This window comes from Telmatherina bonti (genome assembly GCF_933228915.1).
Source record: "Telmatherina bonti genome assembly, chromosome: 6".
NCBI lineage: Eukaryota > Metazoa > Chordata > Actinopteri > Atheriniformes > Telmatherinidae > Telmatherina > Telmatherina bonti.
In genome coordinates this window covers 18,631,973-18,656,820 of record NC_136624.1, presented here as the reverse complement: position 1 = coordinate 18,656,820, position 24,848 = coordinate 18,631,973, and the positions used below count along the sequence as shown (strand labels likewise).

Below are 24,848 nucleotides of genomic sequence, written 5' to 3'. Positions count from 1 at the left end.
ATGAGAGCTTTTTATTCATACATTATGGCTGGAAAGTCCGCTTCCATAATGTATTGTTGATTATAATAATGCAAACTGCACCAACAACTGCAGCACACCACAAAGACGTTACCAACCGTTTTTTGGGTGGTTTATCCTGATTTTTGTTTCAGTCACTTGGTCTCCCTAGTTTTTTTTCTCTGCATTCTGTTCTTGGTGTTTCTCTTTTGTTTCTTCTGCCTAATGATCACTACATTACCATCTCTAACCAAGTTATCTGTCCTCCCTTACAAAAGAAGAAGGCACAATGAAAGTAGCAGCATTCAATGTGAAGAAACTGGGAATGACAAAAGTCAAGAACAAACATGTTTGCGAGCATCTTATCAAGGTAATGATGAATTTTAGTAATACAAATATTGCAGTAATTTTATACAGAGGAAAGAAGAAGACCACTGGAGAAGTGCTGAGCACCAGTTTAATTCATAAACTATTTTTGGTCTTGTCAATTTAAAGTCTGAGCAGCTGTTGCACCTTATCAGATGTAATGGTTACACTCAAACTCAGCCGCTTACAAATGCCGACTTGTTTTACGGGACTGCTTGGCGTGTTCTGGCTGGTATGTCTGTGTGTTTCTGGCACACAAAGCCCTTCCTTCCAGTTTGACAGACATTCTGTTTACTACAGAGTTTAGCTTCGGTCTCTGTCGACATACCAGACACTGCACCTTTTTCACTTTGTGCGTTTCAACTGAGCAGGTGAGAATTTTCCTTTCTTCGCCTTATTCAACTACTTAATCAACTACTTTATTAAGGAATCAGTCAGTATCTGAAAAAAGAGTAGCTGGAATAGAATTCTTTTTATTTTCATTTCAAAATCTGAATGAAACATGTATGGTCCATTCCCGATTCAAATTCAGACCAAAATATTGTCTTCAGTCACTTTTTCATATGAATTTCAATGTCTGCAAGCTTTCCAGTACTTGAAGTGAACCAGAAACCAAATCCTTACACTACAAACAACACGTCAATATTTATGCACGTTTCGCCTCTAAGCGTCGTATAGTTACAGAGACTTGAAACTTCAACAGAACAGAGGGACAGTCTGGATATACAGATGCATGAGTCTGGCCAACGTACTCCCTGGTACTTGTAACTCCACCTTGTCTCCACATGAAAGGACGTAGTCCCGGATCTTCCGTTTCACATCACTGGCTCATTTGTTTAACTGACATGAGCTGCAGAGCTTGTATTTCCCTACTGTAATAATCGCCGCTACATCTCAGTGCTGCTTCTGTAGAGCCCACTTTTTGTTCTGAACAACTCTCTTTTAAATGACAGTAAAGTTAGCAGCCAGAACGGCGTTGAAGACACTAGAGAGCTGAGTGGTCGTGGTTCTAACAGCTGTCCTGGTGAGTGGCTGGTGAAACTGGGGGGGGATTTGGTAATGAAAACAACCCTAGAAGCACTGGCAACACTGGGAGTGGCGGTTTTTGATAAAGAAGATAAGCAGGATGTTTTCAGCAGCACGTCTCTGCATGTTGAATCTACTGAAGGAACAGTCCGGCTCGCTGGTTCTGTCCGTGTTCTTCTCAACTGGTTGGTGATTATCATAAATCTGCTGGTCTTACTGGTGTTTTCTACTTGACCCTCATCTCCAGCTTCATCCTATAACTCAACAAGAGCTTTCTGTTGTTATTTCCCAGAACACTACCACTTCTTCTCACCCAGGGTTTGTTGTTGGATCAACAGTTTTGTGTATAGAGGAGGGGATAAGTGGCTCAGCTGTTCTGCAGACAGGAAGTGTTTACTGCTGCTGATAGGGGTGCTGGGCGTGTTTATTCACATAGCTGGGTTTTTGTGACCAATACTTCCTGTTAGATATTTGTTCTGTTTTCTGCAGAATATAGCTTCAGCGTCTTTGCTGACATATCAGACGTTGCACCTTTTCTACTTTGCACATTTCAGCTGCACTGGTGAGAATTTTCCTCTGCATTATTTAACTACTTATAAGTAAAACTATTCTGCATCAGTCAATATCTAACAGAATATATAGCCAGGAATAGAACGATTTTTTTTTTTACTTTAATTTTAAAATCAGCTAAAATGAAAGCAGAATCTTCAGTTTTGGTTGCATTGCGTGGCGTGTGTGGTGTCATTTCAGTTGTTGCTTTAAATCTTCTGTTAAACTAATTCAATTTTTTTTGGAAAAAGTTTACGGCTGAATTCAAATTTGATTGGTTTTGGGGGACGTGACATGGTGGGAAAGTTTGACTTGAACATTAAATTCAGTTTTCATTTTGTTGTTCTTCTACTCCACCACACTGCAAAGTGAAACATTAAACTTGTTACTGATAAATCATTGTCATGCTAAATGTGTCTGGTTGTGCAATAACTGAAAAGCGTTAGATTATCTGTTACCTTATCTTTTTAAGGGTTGAATAACTCATGTAAACATTACTGACTCATTGTTAGGGACTTACAGTGAAGTCTAGTCATGCAAGCTCTGCGTGCAGAGCCAACAGTAAAACGTTTGCAAGTGTTGTAATATTTTCATGAACAAGATTTAACCAAAGATAAGTTTTTTTCTTTTGTTCTGCCTTGTCTGCCATGATGTTTTATTCATTTTAGAAGTGCAAACTGTACGAAGAACAGCAACACAAAGTCTTCACTAAGCAGTTTTTCTGTTTCTTTCTAATATCTGTTTCCAAGACTTGATCTATTCAGTTTACCTTTGGATTCTGTTATTGGTTAGTTTTAGCAGCAATGTTCTCACATCCTTTTCATTCATTCCCCATGAAGCCACTATGAAAGTAGCAGCCTTCAACGTGAAGAACCTGGGAATGAAAAAAGTCACAGACAAGGATGTTTGCAAGCATCTCATCAAGGTACTGATTGACTTTATTTATACAATAAATACAATAATTTATGATAGACTGTTTAATATTACATTGGTTTTGTAACAAACCGGTTCTAAGACAGTTTTAATGTTATCGATAATGAGACAAATTTTTTAATTAGCCAGGTGAACTTTGGTAGGCAAAGTTTCATTATCCACTTATGCTGAATAAATAACTAATCATGTTTACATGGACCCCTTTTAATCCGATTGAAAGTTCAATCAGAATAAAAATGCGTCACAGCTGATACGATCAGCCTCAAAATAATTTTCAATCAGATTAAGAAGGAAGGCAGGGAAGTAACCATGTTTACACTCATTCCGATCATTTTGTGGTGTATGATGTCTCTGCAGATGCTTGAACAACGTGGGTGTTAATTGACATGTTTTCAGGGAAGACTTGAAAAATGGCTGCAACAAGACGAGACAGGACTGTGGTGGATACAGTTTTGTTGGAAACAGAAAGAGTTGTGGATTATTTAGCATTTCAACAGTCGAAAGGTTCAAATAAATATAAAAGAGAGAAAACCCACTTTTTCCAAACAATTAAGCACTGCGCTTGTCAAAAACATTAGATCATATTTTGTCCATCATGTAAAACCAGCAGATTGGAATAGTTGAGATTACCCAGTACTTTTTGAAACTACTAAATTTAAGTGTTTACATAATTTGAAAAGAAATGTATATTTAGTCCTGCTGAAATTAATGGGATTTGGCAGTAAAATAGGCAACTGTATACGGTAGCACATTTTTTATGAGGAAATTTAAACAGTTGGATCATCCTACCTTCAATAAATATATCAGGTAGCGTACTTTGATGGATCAATTTAGACTGTTCAGGCGTCACATATACTGTGTGTTGTGAGACTTTCGTATTGTAAAATAAGCTTTATATATTTATATTCTAATTCATATCAATTGTATATTGCAAGTTCTTTTAGATATTTTGATTCTTTTATAATCATATTACATGTAAATATCGGCATTCACTCGTCTCCTCTCTTGTATCATCCAACCTAAATATAGCTACTTTGTAGGGTGACATTCTTTGATTGTGTAATTTATTCTGCATTCATTCATTTCTTCAGAGTTTGAGTTTTAATTGCCAGTGAATTTCTTTCTGAAGACTACACTTCAGTTAGTTTGAAGATCATTTATCCACAAATATGTGGATTAAAGCTGGGGTGGGTAATGTTGGGGAGCTAGTAAGATCTGAAGGTGGAACCATGACTTGGCTCCTCCCCCTCTGGTTTTGCTCCTTGTGTGATCCAAGGTTTTTTTCTTACCTCCGGCAAGGAGGTTATGTTTTTACCAACGTTTATCTGTTTGTGTTCAAGATAACTCAAAAATTTATGGACGGATTTTAATTAAATTTTCAGGAATTGTTGGAAATGTGAAAAGGAAGAACAGATTTTACTTTGGTGGTTATCCAGATCACCGGATCAAATAAACCGAGCAGGGTCGGAGAAATCCTTACTGCATTTTCTCAGCCGTGAAGAAGCTTATGAAATATAAGAAATGAAGAACTTCAATTCAGCCCGAGCGTTTTGATTGGTCAGAGTTTTTACAGATTTACAGTCAACTAAGGGGTCTATAACTATATATCTTATTGTTTATGATTGCAAATGTATAGACTACTATCACGAGGAGGAACCACTTCACCCAGAGTAAAAAAAAAATGTCTGAGCAAGATTACGTACCCAAGCTTTAATGATCTTTAAACTGGTGCTTAATTCAGCCTGCGCTACCAAGTTTTGACAAGGTAGCATGTTTTTACAGAACACTGTCATTAAACCTACCCTTCCAGGTACACTGCGGCTGCTTTGTTGTGTCACAATGCCTGCATATTACATCTATTAATATATATCTGAACAGGCAGAAGCTGCATTTGTGCCCATCTAAATTTCTTCACAAATATTCTAGTTTCCTTTAATCTTCTTGTTTTGTATTATTTAAGAAAAATAAAATCTAATTTAAAGAAAAGAAAATCATTATCTCATGTCATGTTGACTTGATATCAGCAGTGATCCCCTTTCACTATAGTTTCAGAGAGTAAGTAACATTTTAAGAAGATACTAATCCAGTTTACATGTTAAAATGTAGAATAATAATGGAAATGAATTATCTTGTATTACAATGTAATGTCTTGTGACTTCCCTCCAGTTATCTCTCATTCCTGTTTTTAAAAACAGCTGACTTATGCTGCACTGTGACAGAGGTTGTTGGTCTGACATTATTCCTTAGTAAAACCATGCTCACACCACGGTAAGAACAAAAACAGCCCATCAGTAAGTATAGGTGGACCTAAAATCATCATGTGTCTTGAAAGTAAAACAAAGATGATGTGAAGTGTCTTTTCTAATATATGGTGACTTTATCATATCAAGTACTAGTACATGATAGGTACTACACTATAATTAGATTTGACATGTTCATAAATGTTCCACAAGCTCAAAATTAATGTAGTTTTTTTTTCTACTTAGTCATTCCAGTTGACAAAACCCTCCTTTTTGTGAGGCAACAAGTTAGTCATTTTTATTATTATTTTATTAAAGGCTGCTCGTGTGATTTAACAGAGTTGAGGAGAGTGAGGTTAAAAGAGCCAGTGGGTAAGCTGACTCACCCCCTGATTCTTGATAACGGTGCACTGTTAATGTCTTGTGACAATTTATTGTCGAACCACCCAAAATTTCTGCCCACGCAAAGAAAAAGAGAAGCATGTTGGAGTGATAAGCACCAGCTTTCTTTATAAACAGTTTGAATCTCATCAACATAAAATCAGCTAGTGTATCTCATCAGCTGTATTGGCTGCTATAACAAATTGAGGTCTAATAACATGATACATGCGATCAGTGTTTCAAAACCCAGCAAAATAATTGACTAAATATTATCTTGAATTAAGATGCTGACTAGTTTTTCCTAAATAGTCGCTGCAGAGTAGAATGAACCAAATGCTGTGGTGAAAGCTGAAACAGCTCAGAGGTTGAACAGGAATGAATCTTTTTATCATTTGATTTATCTATTAATGAAATGATGAAGAGTCATCTGGACTGGTCTTCAGACTGCGTTGGTTTGTTTGCAAGTGACCAAAAGTAGAAAAAAAAAAAAGTAGAAAATAAGAGTCCTAGGGTTTTGTTATTCTAATGTTAATGTGGGCAACTATTTTCTTTTTAAACTATGTTTATGGCCTTATTTATGAGAGAACAAATTTATTAATTTCACTGAAATTCATTGAGCCATCCGCTTCTGAACTTTTCTTTAAGACACATTAATCAAATTACTGAAATGTAAACTTTCTTTGTTTTGTTTCACGTTGTTAGATGAAACAAAACAAGAATAAACATAATTATTTGTCAAACACTTTGAGAAAACTTTCTCTAGAAGTGCTGTGATGCATCACTGATCATGATGTGAATGACTGTTTCATGTCTGTCAGAAAACATCATACACCTTCTCCATGGCAACCCAGCAGCATTTTACCACTTGGCCGGCCTCTACAGCCAGAGCTACCTTGCAGCTCCTTCTGCATCTATAACTCATTTTTAGCCCTCTTCTTAGCCAAGATCAGGATCTTATAGCTTGGTCTGGACTCTATAGAGATACGCATGCAATGCCTCGATATGCCACTTTAATGGGCTTCCAAGCAGGTGAACCAGCCTTCAAGAATAAATCGTATGATGGACAACAATAAATACTTAAACAACACATTTTAAAATATATAAGTTGTGTTAAACTAGATAAAATTAAAGGAAAGTCTGGTAAAATGATCGACTTTAAGTGTGTTTATACTTGAAATATTCACTATTTATACTTCTATTAATAGAATACATTAAAAATAGGCTAAAATTATTCTAAATCAGGAGTTATCTTGTAGAGGTGGACGTACAAGCAATTTTTTTTTTTATCCAACCATGCATTTATAATTGTGTTTGTACAGAAGCTCAGGAGGTCATGTGTTTTTTTTCACCAGAGTTTTTCCAGCATGTGATCTGATATGATATAGAGTATAGATACAAGAAAAGAGCAAACACTGCATTCAGTGAAAAACAGCGTGTAAATGTCTAAAGTTTGTCCAATTATATTTTACAGTTTTAACTTTTCCTTATTTGAAACTGCTTCAGTTTTAAGAAGTCGTATCATCTTTTTAATCATTAAACAATCGTATAATAACATAATGATGAAATGGTACGTATTTTTTAATCATGCAGATGTTACTGTTCTCTCAGATTATTTCTCGGTACAGTGTGGTGGTGATACTGGAGGTGGTGGATAAAAGTGGCAAAGCCATGGAACTGCTGAAAGAAAAGCTTAACAACACTGGGTGAGTGTAAAGCATCAAACGTTGGTTTAGAAAGAAACAAACGTTTTGTTTTTGTTTTTATTTTTTAAGAAAAAAATCCACAGTAATCATTTTGCAACTTATATTATTACAACAAAGATTAAAAACATTTTAAGGAGCTTGACTAGTTTAGTGACAGAAATAAAGACATGAAGCATAACGTGATGGATATTTATAACCTGTTTAAATAAGATTAAATACGTTTCTCACCAATTAAACAGACTGTCCTTTTTTGCTCAGGAAAAACAGACAACATCCCTACACCATGATTGCCAGCAACCAACTGGGACGACAATCCTACAAGGAGCAGTATGTTTGCTTCTACAGGTAAGACATTACATAAACATTACATAAAGGTGCTGTTTGCATCTGCCATTGTATAAAACATCTCACAATCAATGGGTGATCAGATACCATGGCACAAAACTGAGGAACAGACATTTTTATCTTTTGGACTAAAACAAAAGTTAATGGCTGACCTGAGTAGAGTGGAAGAAAAAGGACTCAATTGTATGTGTTTTTTAAACATTATATTCTGTATATGTGCTACTTCTGCTGTAATTGTTTAGTTTTCTTGGAACGGATGCTCTTATAACTTATTTTACTTCTACCCCTCCACCACCTATGATGCATAATGTAAGTCCCCACATATGACTTGCATCAAATCCAACAGCATGTCAAAGGCTGCAGTTTTGCTCATTTTGTTTATTTTTCAATATTATTTTTATTTTAAAGTGCTGAATAAATCAAATAAAAAAGAAAAAAAAGAAAAAAGAAAAAAACTGAGTGTTCTGCTGTTATCTAGTGTGTGTAATTCATGCAATACTCATACCAACTCCCTGTCACTATGTGTGTGTCTCAGAGAGGACGAGGTGAAACTAAAAGACTATCGGCAGTATGAAGACAATCAAGTTGGAGATGAGGATGCCTTTGCCAGAGAACCCTTCATCCTGCGCTTCAGCTGTCCCACCACAGGTTTGTGCTGTTCCACATGTCTTAAGTAGCAATTCAGATTTTAGCCCACAACATAGTTCAATTCAATTTAGCTTTATTTGTATGGTGCCAGTTCATTGTGATCCATTTGGTAATCATACCAGCCAATTAAAAAAAAAAAAAAAAAAAGGCCAAGCCAAGGAAACCAATGAATTCATTATTTTCCATGAAAGTCATATGTCTACAGTTTTGACTGTACATTAAAGCAGTATGTCATCCCACCCACCCTTCCCCCTCCAGGCTCTGCAAGGTATTCCTGAGGGTCTTGTGCTGTAAAAGGGGAGTATGATTTACCTTAGCACCTACCTAGTAGATTAGATCTTATTCCACCATCCCTGTTAATCACCAAGTCACAATGAGAAAATTGCCACTTTTGCCAACTTTTTAACGTCAGCTGGTTTGTGAACATTAATCATCTGATTCTTTTGCATTTGTTTAGAGCCACCAGTGACCCTGACAGATTTGAGGAGTAATGCTAAAGTGTTTTCATCATGTGGCCTTTCTGAAATATCAGGCCTCAATAGGCTGATAAATGTGAGCCAATTAACTGATACAAGCAAGCAGATAGCTCCAGTCATCTGAGGAATCTGCATGTATACATGACTATTATGTTAGTTTTTCACTCTTTAATTGTAGGATTAAAAGTGGACTTGCTCAAAACATGGAAAATAATCTCTAGAACTTTTGAGATCAGCTCAGTTGGGCTATCAATTTTTGCATCACAATGTATCTTTTTGTTAAAGGTTTGGGGGAGGTATGTAGTTTTTTTTATAAATTTATTATATCTGGTTTAATGTTGTAAGGGACATCACAACAAAATTACAAGCTCACACTGGAAAGATGAGGGGGTGATCTGATCATAAAACACGGCATACAATTCCCCAATTTTTCATCATGGTTACAGGATTACATAGAAAATTAGCATGTTGTAATATTAATGCTGATTGTTTCATCTTGCCTCCTTGTACTTATTAGAAATAGTTTATACTGAAAAGGTACAAGACTCACAGTGTTATGTTGAATTAATCGTACTGCATAGAAGGAGTTTCTAGAACATTATTTACGTTTTATATCTGTGAATATGTCAGTGTGTGCTGTGTATTAAGGTTTCTGTTTTCTGTACTTGTGCACTGCACCAGTTTTGAAAGACCTGGTCCTGATTCCAGTCCACACCAAGCCAAAGGATGCACAGAAAGAGCTGGATGAGCTTTATGACGTGGTGGAGCATGTCAGGAAGAAGTGGGAAACTGATGTAAGTGTTATGAGAAAAGTAAAAATGTGAAAAGTTAAAAAAAATAAATAAATAAAAGAGTTATTTATGACTAATTTGGTAAGTTAAGCAGCTTTTCCAACAGTTTAACAATGTTGATGACTAAAGTAACTCAAAACAAAAAGAATCTGATCTTTAGCTTTCTGTCCTGACATAAATTTTAATGTCATTTGTGATGAAGTGAAACACGCATACAAGTTTCTTGCCATAGATTTTTTTTTTTTTTTTTGTACCACCAAGGCAGATAAGTCTGCAAGCCTTTTACTGTTTTTTGTAGCCACCTTTCATACTTTCCATACTGCATTCATACTTAGGTTTAGGAATTAAAAGTGCAACATTTATGATAAGTTGCGTCCTTATTTTAGGGTTAAGAGTTAGAAGATTCTTGCAGACATTACACTGTACTGATTATTGTAGCGTTGGAGTGTTGACTCATTGTGACATATAAAAACAATAAATTGGGAATAGATTACTATCTAACAGTTTATAGTCATGAATGGTATCACTTGCCTGAAAAGTGGACAAATACATCAATGCAAATACATCTTTTCTGGTGAGACTCAGCTGTAAACATAAATCATTACGTTGGAGAAGAACTTAACACTGCATACTTATCCCTAAAATAGTGCACAACACTCATTGTTTCTATTTCTTTGACAGAACATTATGGTTTTAGGGGACTTCAATGCAGACGGGAGATACCTCTCCCAAAAGAAGAAGGAAAGCATCCGTATCTACTCTGCACTTTTCCACTGGCTGATAGGCGATGATGTTGACACCACAGCTAGCAACAACAATGACAACACCTACGACAGGTGATACATACATTAACTTTGTTATTAAAGGTTTTTTTTTTTTAATCCTATTTGATATTATTGCTTTCTCTTTATTACTGTATTAATCATAGAAATCAACCATCTCTGCGGTATGCATTATTAAAGATGAATAAGCTCACTGTTATAATCTTCCGCACACAGGATCGTGGTGTATGGAGACACCATGAAGGACACCGTCGTCCCCAGGTCCGCCAATTCATTCAACTTCCAGACAGCATTCAAGCTCACTGATGAAGAGGTGAGCTTGACTTTTATTTATAAAACAGATGGAAACTATATGTGGCTGAAATGATTAAACTTTGTTAAATGATGTGTTCTGAAGGACAGAATTGAAGTGGAGATTTAACATGCAACTTTCTTTGCTTTACAAGGCTCTCAGCATCAGCGACCATTACCCCGTGGAGGTAGAACTGAAGGCCGATGAAACTGTGGCCAAAACAGCAGTAAAAAGAAAGCGACAACAGCCAGCTGCATCCAAGAAGCCAACAAAAAGAAGACGTTAGGACAAACATTGGCATAAAATGTCTCAAGTTTTCACCAGATTGCTATTTTAGAAGCTCAACACAATTTACTCTGAAAGTCTCTCTTTAATCTTAACTGTGTACTGAAGCTCTGTGAGGGTCTTGCTGTATATCTGTTAGACCATTTAGTAAACTTTTTGAAGTCAAAGCAACAATCAGTCAAAGATGGAAATAACTTGAAAAAATGTTCTTGTGTTTCAATAGACAGCTTACTCATCACTTTGAGTTCCCTTTTTTATGAGATGATCGGGAGTGTTTCATGTCTGATATGCACTGAAAAGGCACAGCACCTTAAAAACCTGATGGACAGGAGCAACTTTCTAAACAATGGCCAGGGTCAGCAATGGCCAGGGCTCTGTCTCCGTCACCTCAGATACCTAACAGAATGAGCACACATACACATTACACTGTGTTCAATGACACCACAAAGGCAAACTCAGCCTTTAAAATGGATTAACAAACATGCTGGACATCGGGACTGATAACATTGAGAGAGGTCAGTCTGCAATGTTTTTCAGGTTTTCGTCACTTGCTGGTAAAAAAAACATTTTGGGCCTCTTCATTCATGCTTTACCTTCCCATAATATTCTGGTTCTCCTGAAATATTCCACCCCCACCTGAGGAACACAACCAACAAGCAACATGATCCAAGCATCCTCCATGGCAACCATGCCTTAACTCTCAACCAGTGACTGAACCAGACTTTTGTATTTGGGGAGTGAAAGGGGTTTTTGGGAGGGTGCGCAATACTATCTGGGGGATGATATACTAAGAAAAGAAATGATTGTGTTCCATTCTCTAACACACACTCCCACACTTGTGGTCAGTTTAGAAGAACATGAGAAATAAAACATTTTTCATCAATAAACGGAATAATAAAGTGGAAATATTTTCAAAAAGGTCCACATAAAGGTGAGTAAGTTTAAGTTTAGTTCGCACTAAGTAACTTGAAGTACTTTCTGAACATTCTTTCATATATTTTCAGATTCAACGTCTTGATCCCCTGATTTGATGTCTGGTCCCAAAACACCCGGGAAAAGCTAAATATGATACTGTTTCCCCATATTATCTCAAAACGTATCTAGTGAATCTTAAACTAGACTGAACAGCCTTTTGGCAACTGGGGTAGTACTAAGTGTGCTATGTACAGTAAATGAAATTAACATAGCTTAACACTGCTACATAGCTTCATGCTAACATTAGGTTAATAGTCTTACTAAACTTAAAGTTTTATTTTCACAACTTCTAACAAATGTGTCACCAATTGTATGTTTAAAAGATGACTACTTGGAGAAAACCCTTAAAAGATTTCCTGCAGTTGACGGGACTGCTTGGCGTGTTCTGGCTGGTATGTCTGTGTGTTTCTGGCACACAAAGCCCTTCCTTCCAGTTTGACCGACATTCTGTTTACTACAGAGTTTAGCTTCGGTCTCTGTCGACATACCAGACACTGCACCTTTTTCACTTTGTGCGTTTCAACTGAGCAGGTGAGAATTTTCCTTTCTTCGCCTTATTCAACTACTTAATCAACTACTTTATTAAGGAATCAGTCAGTATCTGAAAAAAGAGTAGCTGGAATAGAATTCTTTTTATTTTCATTTCAAAATCTACTATGAAACCATAAAATTTCTCATTTTTAATGATTACTATAGAGTTCAGTTATTACTTTAAGTTAATATAAGCTTGTAAACTGGAACTAATTTGAGTTGAAATGCTGAATTCAATTTTTTGTTGTTTTGGGGCTGCAGTGGTGGAGAAAAGGCAGTTTGACTTGAAGTCTAAATTCTGTTTCTATTTTGTTAACTTCTACCCAACCACACTGAAAACTAAAACAATAAAGGGGCAGTCTGCAACTTCTGCAAGCATGATATCCCTTTCATACAAAATGGGTTCTGGTTGTCCAACCATTTAAATGGATCAACTAATTTGCTGCCCAATTTTTTTTTATTTTTTTTTAGTCACTGAAATGGTATCAAGAGGCTACACTGAATTTATTCTTAGATTGATGTCTACTTGCATAACAATAAGAAATGTGTTTATATTTCAATGAAGACTCTTTAACAATGAGAGCTTTTTATTCATACATTATGGCTGGAAAGTCCGCTTCCATAATGTATTGTTGATTATAATAATGCAAACTGCACCAACAACTGCAGCACACCACAAAGACGTTACCAACCGTTTTTTGGGTGGTTTATCCTGATTTTTGTTTCAGTCACTTGGTCTCCCTAGTTTTTTTTCTCTGCATTCTGTTCTTGGTGTTTCTCTTTTGTTTCTTCTGCCTAATGATCACTACATTACCATCTCTAACCAAGTTATCTGTCCTCCCTTACAAAAGAAGAAGTCACAATGAAAGTAGCAGCATTCAATGTGAAGAAACTGGGAATGACAAAAGTCAAGAACAAACATGTTTGCGAGCATCTTATCAAGGTAATGATGAATTTTAGTAATACAAGTATTGCAGTAATTTTATACAGAGGAAAGAAGAAGACCACTGGAGAAGTGCTGAGCACCAGTTTAATTCATAAACTATTTTTGGTCTTGTCAATTTAAAGTCTGAGCAGCTGTTGCACCTTATCAGATGTAATGGTTACACTCAAACTCAGCCGCTTACAAATGCCGACTTGTTTTACGGGACTGCTTGGCGTGTTCTGGCTGGTATGTCTGTGTGTTTCTGGCACACAAAGCCCTTCCTTCCAGTTTGACAGACATTCTGTTTACTACAGAGTTTAGCTTCGGTCTCTGTCGACATACCAGACACTGCACCTTTTTCACTTTGTGCGTTTCAACTGAGCAGGTGAGAATTTTCCTTTCTTCGCCTTATTCAACTACTTAATCAACTACTTTATTAAGGAATCAGTCAGTATCTGAAAAAAGAGTAGCTGGAATAGAATTCTTTTTATTTTCATTTCAAAATCTGAATGAAACATGTATGGTCCATTCCCGATTCAAATTCAGACCAAAATATTGTCTTCAGTCACTTTTTCATATGAATTTCAATGTCTGCAAGCTTTCCAGTACTTGAAGTGAACCAGAAACCAAATCCTTACACTACAAACAACACGTCAATATTTATGCACGTTTCGCCTCTAAGCGTCGTATAGTTACCATGCAAAGTCATGTAAAGGCTTGTAAGTGTTGACAGTACATTTTGCTACAGAGTACATGACATACATTTCTCTCTACTTGACGGGTCTATTCTAGATTGAAGAATGTGGTTAATATTACTGAATTACTGTAATAAAAAAAAAAAAGCAACCACTTCCCAAATCCTATTTTCTGGTGCTGATAAAAATGTCAGCAGCTGCTCTGACTTCTTCTTTTATGTCTGCTGTTTGTTTCATTTTCTTTTTTCTAATTCTAGACCACATTTCACTGCAACACTGTTTACTCTCCAACAGAAACTATAAATACACCAGAGACAAGTAACGTGGTGAAGGAATGGTGTGAAAAAATAATGAAACTGTTTTATAACACATTCATTCCTTCTGAGTCTGATCTGGAAAATAGAGAACTGAAAGATGATGCCAATAATGGAGATGAAATTTCATCCACTTGTATTTCAGAAGCTACTGTAACACTGATCAGCAGAGACTTGAAACTTCAACAGAACAGAGGGACAGTCTGGATATACAGATGCATGAGTCTGGCCAACGTACTCCCTGGTACTTGTAACTCCACCTTGTCTCCACATGAAAGGACGTAGTCCCGGATCTTCCGTTTCACATAACTGGCTCATTTGTTTAACTGACATGAGCTGCAGAGCTTGTATTTCCCTACTGTAATAATCGCCGCTACATCTCAGTGCTGCTTCTGTAGAGCCCACTTTTTGTTCTGAACAACTCTCTTTTAAATGACAGTAAAGTTAGCAGCCAGAACGGCGTTGAAGACACTAGAGAGCTGAGTGGTCGTGGTTCTAACAGCTGTCCTGGTGAGTGGCTGGTGAAACTGGGGGGGGATTTGGTAATGAAAACAACCCTAGAAGCACTGGCAACACTGGGAGTGGCGGTTTTTGATAAAGAAGATAAGCAGGATGTTTTCAGCAGCACGTCTCTGCATGTTGGATCTACTGAAGGAACAGTCCGGCTCGCTGGTTCTGTCCGTGTTCTTCTCAACTGGTTGGTGATTATCATAAATCTGCTGGTCTTACTGGTGTTTTCTACTTGACCCTCATCTCCAGCTTCATCCTATAACTCAACAAGAGCTTTCTGTTGTTATTTCCCAGAACACTACCACTTCTTCTCACCCAGGGTTTGTTGTTGGATCAACAGTTTTGTGTATAGAGGAGGGGATAAGTGGCTCAGCTGTTCTGCAGACAGGAAGTGTTTACTGCTGCTGATAGGGGTGCTGGGCGTGTTTATTCACATAGCTGGGTTTTTGTGACCAATACTTCCTGTTAGATATTTGTTCTGTTTTCTGCAGAATATAGCTTCAGCGTCTTTGCTGACATATCAGACGTTGCACCTTTTCTACTTTGCACATTTCAGCTGCACTGGTGAGAATTTTCCTCTGCATTATTTAACTACTTATAAGTAAAACTATTCTGCATCAGTCAATATCTAACAGAATATATAGCCAGGAATAGAACGATTTTTTTTTTTACTTTAATTTTAAAATCAGCTAAAATGAAAGCAGAATCTTCAGTTTTGGTTGCATTGCGTGGCGTGTGTGGTGTCATTTCAGTTGTTGCTTTAAATCTTCTGTTAAACTAATTCAATTTTTTTTGGAAAAAGTTTACGGCTGAATTCAAATTTGATTGGTTTTGGGGGACGTGACATGGTGGGAAAGTTTGACTTGAACATTAAATTCAGTTTTCATTTTGTTGTTCTTCTACTCCACCACACTGCAAAGTGAAACATTAAACTTGTTACTGATAAATCATTGTCATGCTAAATGTGTCTGGTTGTGCAATAACTGAAAAGCGTTAGATTATCTGTTACCTTATCTTTTTAAGGGTTGAATAACTCATGTAAACATTACTGACTCATTGTTAGGGACTTACAGTGAAGTCTAGTCATGCAAGCTCTGCGTGCAGAGCCAACAGTAAAACGTTTGCAAGTGTTGTAATATTTTCATGAACAAGATTTAACCAAAGATAAGTTTTTTTCTTTTGTTCTGCCTTGTCTGCCATGATGTTTTATTCATTTTAGAAGTGCAAACTGTACGAAGAACAGCAACACAAAGTCTTCACTAAGCAGTTTTTCTGTTTCTTTCTAATATCTGTTTCCAAGACTTGATCTATTCAGTTTACCTTTGGATTCTGTTATTGGTTAGTTTTAGCAGCAATGTTCTCACATCCTTTTCATTCATTCCCCATGAAGCCACTATGAAAGTAGCAGCCTTCAACGTGAAGAACCTGGGAATGAAAAAAGTCACAGACAAGGATGTTTGCAAGCATCTCATCAAGGTACTGATTGACTTTATTTATACAATAAATACAATAATTTATGATAGACTGTTTAATATTACATTGGTTTTGTAACAAACCGGTTCTAAGACAGTTTTAATGTTATCGATAATGAGACAAATTTTTTAATTAGCCAGGTGAACTTTGGTAGGCAAAGTTTCATTATCCACTTATGCTGAATAAATAACTAATCATGTTTACATGGACCCCTTTTAATCCGATTGAAAGTTCAATCAGAATAAAAATGCGTCACAGCTGATACGATCAGCCTCAAAATAATTTTCAATCAGATTAAGAAGGAAGGCAGGGAAGTAACCATGTTTACACTCATTCCGATCATTTTGTGGTGTATGATGTCTCTGCAGATGCTTGAACAACGTGGGTGTTAATTGACATGTTTTCAGGGAAGACTTGAAAAATGGCTGCAACAAGACGAGACAGGACTGTGGTGGATACAGTTTTGTTGGAAACAGAAAGAGTTGTGGATTATTTAGCATTTCAACAGTCGAAAGGTTCAAATAAATATAAAAGAGAGAAAACCCACTTTTTCCAAACAATTAAGCACTGCGCTTGTCAAAAACATTAGATCATATTTTGTCCATCATGTAAAACCAGCAGATTGGAATAGTTGAGATTACCCAGTACTTTTTGAAACTACTAAATTTAAGTGTTTACATAATTTGAAAAGAAATGTATATTTAGTCCTGCTGAAATTAATGGGATTTGGCAGTAAAATAGGCAACTGTATACGGTAGCACATTTTTTATGAGGAAATTTAAACAGTTGGATCATCCTACCTTCAATAAATATATCAGGTAGCGTACTTTGATGGATCAATTTAGACTGTTCAGGCGTCACATATACTGTGTGTTGTGAGACTTTCGTATTGTAAAATAAGCTTTATATATTTATATTCTAATTCATATCAATTGTATATTGCAAGTTCTTTTAGATATTTTGATTCTTTTATAATCATATTACATGTAAATATCGGCATTCACTCGTCTCCTCTCTTGTATCATCCAACCTAAATATAGCTACTTTGTAGGGTGACATTCTTTGATTGTGTAATTTATTCTGCATTCATTCATTTCTTCAGAGTTTGAGTTTTAATTGCCAGTGAATTTCTTTCTGAAGACTACACTTCAGTTAGTTTGAAGATCATTTATCCACAAATATGTGGATTAAAGCTGGGGTGGGTAATGTTGGGGAGCTAGTAAGATCTGAAGGTGGAACCATGACTTGGCTCCTCCCCCTCTGGTTTTGCTCCTTGTGTGATCCAAGGTTTTTTTCTTACCTCCGGCAAGGAGGTTATGTTTTTACCAACGTTTATCTGTTTGTGTTCAAGATAACTCAAAAATTTATGGACGGATTTTAATTAAATTTTCAGGAATTGTTGGAAATGTGAAAAGGAAGAACAGATTTTACTTTGGTGGTTATCCAGATCACCGGATCAAATAAACCGAGCAGGGTCGGAGAAATCCTTACTGCATTTTCTCAGCCGTGAAGAAGCTTATGAAATATAAGAAATGAAGAACTTCAATTCAGCCCGAGCGTTTTGATTGGTCAGAGTTTTTACAGATTTACAGTCAACTAAGGGGTCTATAACTATATATCTTATTGTTTATGATTGCAAATGTATAGACTACTATCACGAGGAGGAACCACTTCACCCAGAGTAAAAAAAAAATGTCTGAGCAAGATTACGTACCCAAGCTTTAATGATCTTTAAACTGGTGCTTAATTCAGCCTGCGCTACCAAGTTTTGACAAGGTAGCATGTTTTTACAGAACACTGTCATTAAACCTACCCTTCCAGGTACACTGCGGCTGCTTTGTTGTGTCACAATGCCTGCATATTACATCTATTAATATATATCTGAACAGGCAGAAGCTGCATTTGTGCCCATCTAAATTTCTTCACAAATATTCTAGTTTCCTTTAATCTTCTTGTTTTGTATTATTTAAGAAAAATAAAATCTAATTTAAAGAAAAGAAAATCATTATCTCATGTCATGTTGACTTGATATCAGCAGTGATCCCCTTTCACTATAGTTTCAGAGAGTAAGTAACATTTTAAGAAGATACTAATCCAGTTTACATGTTAAAATGTAGAATAATAATGGAAATGAATTATCTTGTATTACAATGTAATGTCTTGTGACTTCCCTCCAGTTATCTCTCATTCCTGTTTTTAAAAACAGCTGACTTATGCTGCACTGTGACAGAGGTTGTTGGTCTGACATTATTCCTTAGTAAAACCATGCTCACACCACGGTAAGAACAAAAACAGCCCATCAGTAAGTATAGGTGGACCTAAAATCATCATGTGTCTTGAAAGTAAAACAAAGATGATGTGAAGTGTCTTTTCTAATATATGGTGACTTTATCATATCAAGTACTAGTACATGATAGGTACTACACTATAATTAGATTTGACATGTTCATAAATGTTCCACAAGCTCAAAATTAATGTAGTTTTTTTTTTCTACTTAGTCATTCCAGTTGACAAAACCCTCCTTTTTGTGAGGCAACAAGTTAGTCATTTTTTATTATTATTTTATTAAAGGCTGCTCGTGTGATTTAACAGAGTTGAGGAGAGTGAGGTTAAAAGAGCCAGTGGGTAAGCTGACTCACCCCCTGATTCTTGATAACGGTGCACTGTTAATGTCTTGTGACAATTTATTGTCGAACCACCCAAAATTTCTGCCCACGCAAAGAAAAAGAGAAGCATGTTGGAGTGATAAGCACCAGCTTTCTTTATAAACAGTTTGAATCTCATCAACATAAAATCAGCTAGTGTATCTCATCAGCTGTATTGGCTGCTATAACAAATTGAGGTCTAATAACATGATACATGCGATCAATGTTTCAAAACCCAGCAAAATAATTGACTAAATATTATCTTGAATTAAGATGCTGACTAGTTTTTCCTAAATAGTCGCTGCAGAGTAGAATGAACCAAATGCTGTGGTGAAAGCTGAAACAGCTCAGAGGTTGAACAGGAATGAATCTTTTTATCATTTGATTTATCTATTAATGAAATGATGAAGAGTCATCTGGACTGGTCTTCAGACTGCGTTGGTTTGTTTGCAAGTGACCAAAAGTAGAAAAAAAAAAAGTAGAAAATAAGAGTCCTAGGGTTTTGTTATTCTAATGTTAATGTGGGCAACTATTTTCTTTTTAAACTATGTTTATGGCCTTATTTATGAGAGAACAAATTTATTAATTTCACTGAAATTCATTGAGCCATCCGCTTCTGAACTTTTCTTTAAGACACATTAATCAAATTACTGAAATGTAAACTTTCTTTGTTTTGTTTCACGTTGTTAGATGAAACAAAACAAGAATAAACATAATTATTTGTCAAACACTTTGAGAAAACTTTCTCTAGAAGTGCTGTGATGCATCACTGATCATGATGTGAATGACTGTTTCATGTCTGTCAGAAAACATCATACACCTTCTCCATGGCAACCCAGCAGCATTTTACCACTTGGCCGGCCTCTACAGCCAGAGCTACCTTGCAGCTCCTTCTGCATCTATAACTCATTTTTAGCCCTCTTCTTAGCCAAGATCAGGATCTTATAGCTTGGTCTGGACTCTATAGAGATACGCATGCAATGCCTCGATATGCCACTTTAATGGGCTTCCAAGCAGGTGAACCAGCCTTCAAGAATAAATCGTATGATGGACAACAATAAATACTTAAACAACACATTTTAAAATATATAAGTTGTGTTAAACTAGATAAAATTAAAGGAAAGTCTGGTAAAATGATCGACTTTAAGTGTGTTTATACTTGAAATATTCACTATTTATACTTCTATTAATAGAATACATTAAAAATAGGCTAAAATTATTCTAAATCAGGAGTTATCTTGTAGAGGTGGACGTACAAGCAATTTTTTTTTTTATCCAACCATGCATTTATAATTGTGTTTGTACAGAAGCTCAGGAGGTCATGTGTTTTTTTTTCACCAGAGTTTTTCCAGCATGTGATCTGATATGATATAGAGTATAGATACAAGAAAAGAGCAAACACTGCATTCAGTGAAAAACAGCGTGTAAATGTCTAAAGTTTGTCTAATTATATTTTACAGTTTTAACTTTTCCTTATTTGAAACTGCTTCAGTTTTAAGAAGTCGTATCATCTTTTTAATCATTAAACAATCGTATAATAACATAATGATGAAATGGTACGTATTTTTTAATCATGCAGATGTTACTGTTCTCTCAGATTATTTCTCGGTACAGTGTGGTGGTGATACTGGAGGTGGTGGATAAAAGTGGCAAAGCCATGGAACTGCTGAAAGAAAAGCTTAACAACACTGGGTGAGTGTAAAGCATCAAACGTTGGTTTAGAAAGAAACAAACGTTTTGTTTTTGTTTTTATTTTTTAAGAAAAAAATCCACAGTAATCATTTTGCAACTTATATTATTACAACAAAGATTAAAAACATTTTAAGGAGCTTGACTAGTTTAGTGACAGAAATAAAGACATGAAGCATAACGTGATGGATATTTATAACCTGTTTAAATAAGATTAAATACGTTTCTCACCAATTAAACAGACTGTCCTTTTTTGCTCAGGAAAAACAGACAACATCCCTACACCATGATTGCCAGCAACCAACTGGGACGACAATCCTACAAGGAGCAGTATGTTTGCTTCTACAGGTAAGACATTACATAAACATTACATAAAGGTGCTGTTTGCATCTGCCATTGTATAAAACATCTCACAATCAATGGGTGATCAGATACCATGGCACAAAACTGAGGAACAGACATTTTTATCTTTTGGACTAAAACAAAAGTTAATGGCTGACCTGAGTAGAGTGGAATAAAAAGGACTCAATTGTATGTGTTTTTTAAACATTATATTCTGTATATGTGCTACTTCTGCTGTAATTGTTTAGTTTTCTTGGAACGGATGCTCTTATAACTTATTTTACTTCTACCCCTCCACCACCTATGATGCATAATGTAAGTCCCCACATATGACTTGCATCAAATCCAACAGCATGTCAAAGGCTGCAGTTTTGCTCATTTTGTTTATTTTTCAATATTATTTTTATTTTAAAGTGCTGAATAAATCAAATAAAAAAGAAAAAAAAGAAAAAAAGAAAAAAACTGAGTGTTCTGCTGTTATCTAGTGTGTGTAATTCATGCAATACTCATACCAACTCCCTGTCACTATGTGTGTGTCTCAGAGAGGACGAGGTGAAACTAAAAGACTATCGGCAGTATGAAGACAATCAAGTTGGAGATGAGGATGCCTTTGCCAGAGAACCCTTCATCCTGCGCTTCAGCTGTCCCACCACAGGTTTGTGCTGTTCCACATGTTTTAAGTAGCAATTCAGATTTTAGCCCACAACATAGTTCAATTCAATTTAGCTTTATTTGTATGGTGCCAGTTCATTGTGATCCATTTGGTAATCATACCAGCCAATTAAAAAAAAAAAAAAAAAAAGGCCAAGCCAAGGAAACCAATGAATTCATTATTTTCCATGAAAGTAATATGTCTACAGTTTTGACTGTACATTAAAGCAGTATGTCATCCCACCCACCCTTCCCCCTCCAGGCTCTGCAAGGTATTCCTGAGGGTCTTGTGCTGTAAAAGGGGAGTATGATTTACCTTAGCACCTACCTAGTAGATTAGATCTTATTCCACCATCCCTGTTAATCACCAAGTCACAATGAGAAAATTGCCACTTTTGCCAACTTTTTAACGTCAGCTGGTTTGTGAACATTAATCATCTGATTCTTTTGCATTTGTTTAGAGCCACCAGTGACCCTGACAGATTTGAGGAGTAATGCTAAAGTGTTTTCATCATGTGGCCTTTCTGAAATATCAGGCCTCAATAGGCTGATAAATGTGAGCCAATTAACTGATACAAGCAAGCAGATAGCTCCAGTCATCTGAGGAATCTGCATGTATACATGACTATTATGTTAGTTTTTCACTCTTTAATTGTAGGATTAAAAGTGGACTTGCTCAAAACATGGAAAATAATCTCTAGAACTTTTGAGATCAGCTCAGTTGGGCTATCAATTTTTGCATCACAATGTATCTTTTTGTTAAAGGTTTGGGGGAGGTATGTAGTTTTTTTTATAAATTTATTATATCTGGTTTAATGTTGTAAGGGACATCACAACAAAATTACAAGCTCACACTGGAAAGATGAGGGGGTGATCTGATCATAAAACACGGCATACAATTCCCCAATTTTTCATCATGGTTACAGGATTACATAGAAAATTAGCATGTTGTAATATTAATGCTGATTGTTTCATCCTGCCTCCTTGTACTTATTAGAAATAGTTTATACTGAAAAGGTACAAGACTCACAGTGTTATGTTGAATTAATCGTACTGCATAGAAGGAGTTTCTAGAACATTATTTACGTTTTATATCTGTGAACATGTCAGTGTGTGCTGTGTATTAAGGTTTCTGTTTTCTGTACTTGTGCACTGCACCAGTTTTGAAAGACCTGGTCCTGATTCCAGTCCACACCAAGCCAGGGGATGCACAGAAAGAGCTGGATGAGCTTTATGACGTGGTGGAGCATGTCAGGAAGAAGTGGGAAACTGATGTAAGTGTTATGAGAAAAGTAAAAATGTGAAAAGTTAAAAAAAAAAAAAAAAAAAAAAAAAGTTATTTATGACTAATTTAGTAAGTTAAGCAGCTTTTCCAACAGTTTAACAATGTTGATGACTAAAGTAACTCAAAACAAAAAGAATCTGATCTTTAGCTTTCTGTCCTGACATAAATTTTAATGTCATTTGTGATGAAGTGAAACACGCATACAAGTTTCTTGCCATAGATTTTTTTTTTTTTTTTTTTTGTACCACCAAGGCAGATAAGTCTGCAAGCCTTTTACTGTTTTTTGTAGCCACCTTTCATACTTTCCATACTGCATTCATACTTAGGTTTAGGAATTAAAAGTGCAACATTTATGATAAGTTGCGTCCTTATTTTAGGGTTAAGAGTTAGAAGATTCTTGCAGACATTACACTGTACTGATTATTGTAGCGTTGGAGTGTTGACTCATTGTGACATATAAAAACAATAAATTGGGAATAGATTACTATCTAACAGTTTATAGTCATGAATGGTATCACTTGCCTGAAAAGTGGACAAATACATCAATGCAAATACATCTTTTCTGGTGAGACTCAGCTGTAAACATAAATCATTACGTTGGAGAAGAACTTAACACTGCATACTTATCCCTAAAATAGTGCACAACACTCATTGTTTCTATTTCTTTGACAGAACATTATGGTTTTAGGGGACTTCAATGCAGACGGGAGATACCTCTCCCAAAAGAAGAAGGAAAGCATCCGTATCTACTCTGCACTTTTCCACTGGCTGATAGGCGATGATGTTGACACCACAGCTAGCAACAACAATGACCACACCTACGACAGGTGATACATACATTAACTTTGTTATTAAAGTTTTTTTTTTTTTTTTTTATCCTATTTGATATTATTGCTTTCTCTTTATTACTGTATTAATCATAGAAATCAACCATCTCTGCGGTATGCATTATTAAAGATGAATAAGCTCACTGTTATAATCTTCCGCACACAGGATCGTGGTGTATGGAGACACCATGAAGGACGCCGTCGTCCCCAGGTCCGCCAATTCATTCAACTTCCAGACAGCATTCAAGCTCACTGATGAAGAGGTGAGCTTGACTTTTATTTATAAAACAGATGGAAACTATATGTGGCTGAAATGATTAAACTTTGTTAAATGATGTGTTCTGAAGGACAGAATTGAAGTGGAGATTTAACATGCAACTTTCTTTGCTTTACAAGGCTCTCAGCATCAGCGACCATTACCCCGTGGAGGTAGAACTGAAGGCCGATGAAACTGTGGCCAAAACAGCAGTAAAAAGAAAGCGACAACAGCCAGCTGCATCCAAGAAGCCAACAAAAAGAAGACGTTAGGACAAACATTGGCATAAAATGTCTCAAGTTTTCACCAGATTGCTATTTTAGAAGCTCAACACAATTTACTCTGAAAGTCTCTCTTTAATCTTAACTGTGTACTGAAGCTCTGTGAGGGTCTTGCTGTATATCTGTTAGACCATTTAGTAAACTTTTTGAAGTCAAAGCAACAATCAGTCAAAGATGGAAATAACTTGAAAAAATGTTCTTGTGTTTCAATAGACAGCTTACTCATCACTTTGAGTTCCCTTTTTTATGAGATGATCGGGAGTGTTTCATGTCTGATATGCACTGAAAAGGCACAGCACCTTAAAAACCTGATGGACAGGAGCAACTTTCTAAACAATGGCCAGGGTCAGCAATGGCCAGGGCTCTGTCTCCGTCACCTCAGATACCTAACAGAATGAGCACACATACACATTACACTGTGTTCAATGACACCACAAAGGCAAACTCAGCCTTTAAAATGGATTAACAAACATGCTGGACATCGGGACTGATAACATTGAGAGAGGTCAGTCTGCAATGTTTTTCAGGTTTTCGTCACTTGCTGGTAAAAAAAACATTTTGGGCCTCTTCATTCATGCTTTACCTTCCCATAATATTCTGGTTCTCCTGAAATATTCCACCCCACCTGAGGAACA

The 24,848-nt window shown here is 36.2% G+C and overlaps 2 protein-coding genes across 6 annotated transcripts; both read left to right on the top strand.

The window, feature by feature from the left end:
* Positions 1-612: 612 nt before the first annotated feature.
* LOC306757259 (deoxyribonuclease-1-like) lies at positions 613-11,046 on the top strand. 3 transcript variants are annotated; one of them, XM_079242258.1, is made up of 9 exons: positions 613-734; positions 2,778-2,863; positions 7,101-7,195; positions 7,454-7,540; positions 8,076-8,188; positions 9,346-9,458; positions 10,137-10,291; positions 10,454-10,550; positions 10,684-11,046. In XM_079242258.1, exons 2-9 carry the CDS (start codon positions 2,783-2,785, stop codon positions 10,813-10,815), a joined length of 873 nt encoding a protein of 290 aa, XP_079098384.1. In that variant the 5' UTR covers positions 613-734; positions 2,778-2,782; the 3' UTR covers positions 10,816-11,046. The 3 variants fall into 3 exon arrangements, with proteins under 3 accessions (XP_079098384.1, XP_079098385.1, XP_079098386.1); XM_079242259.1 differs by lacking the exon at positions 613-734 and adding an exon at positions 1,563-1,574; XM_079242260.1 differs by lacking the exon at positions 613-734 and adding an exon at positions 1,891-1,951.
* Positions 11,047-13,508: 2,462 nt separating this feature from the next.
* Positions 13,509-24,435, top strand: LOC306757253 (deoxyribonuclease-1-like). Of its 3 annotated transcripts, none has more exons than XM_079242246.1 (9): positions 13,509-13,630; positions 16,155-16,240; positions 20,480-20,574; positions 20,833-20,919; positions 21,456-21,568; positions 22,726-22,838; positions 23,522-23,676; positions 23,843-23,939; positions 24,073-24,435. In XM_079242246.1, the coding sequence occupies exons 2-9, from the start codon at positions 16,160-16,162 to the stop codon at positions 24,202-24,204; spliced, it is 873 nt and encodes a 290-aa protein (XP_079098372.1). In that variant the 5' UTR covers positions 13,509-13,630; positions 16,155-16,159; the 3' UTR covers positions 24,205-24,435. The 3 variants fall into 3 exon arrangements, with proteins under 3 accessions (XP_079098372.1, XP_079098373.1, XP_079098374.1); XM_079242247.1 differs by lacking the exon at positions 13,509-13,630 and adding an exon at positions 14,940-14,951; XM_079242248.1 differs by lacking the exon at positions 13,509-13,630 and adding an exon at positions 15,268-15,328.
* The last annotated feature ends 413 nt before the right edge of the window (positions 24,436-24,848 follow it).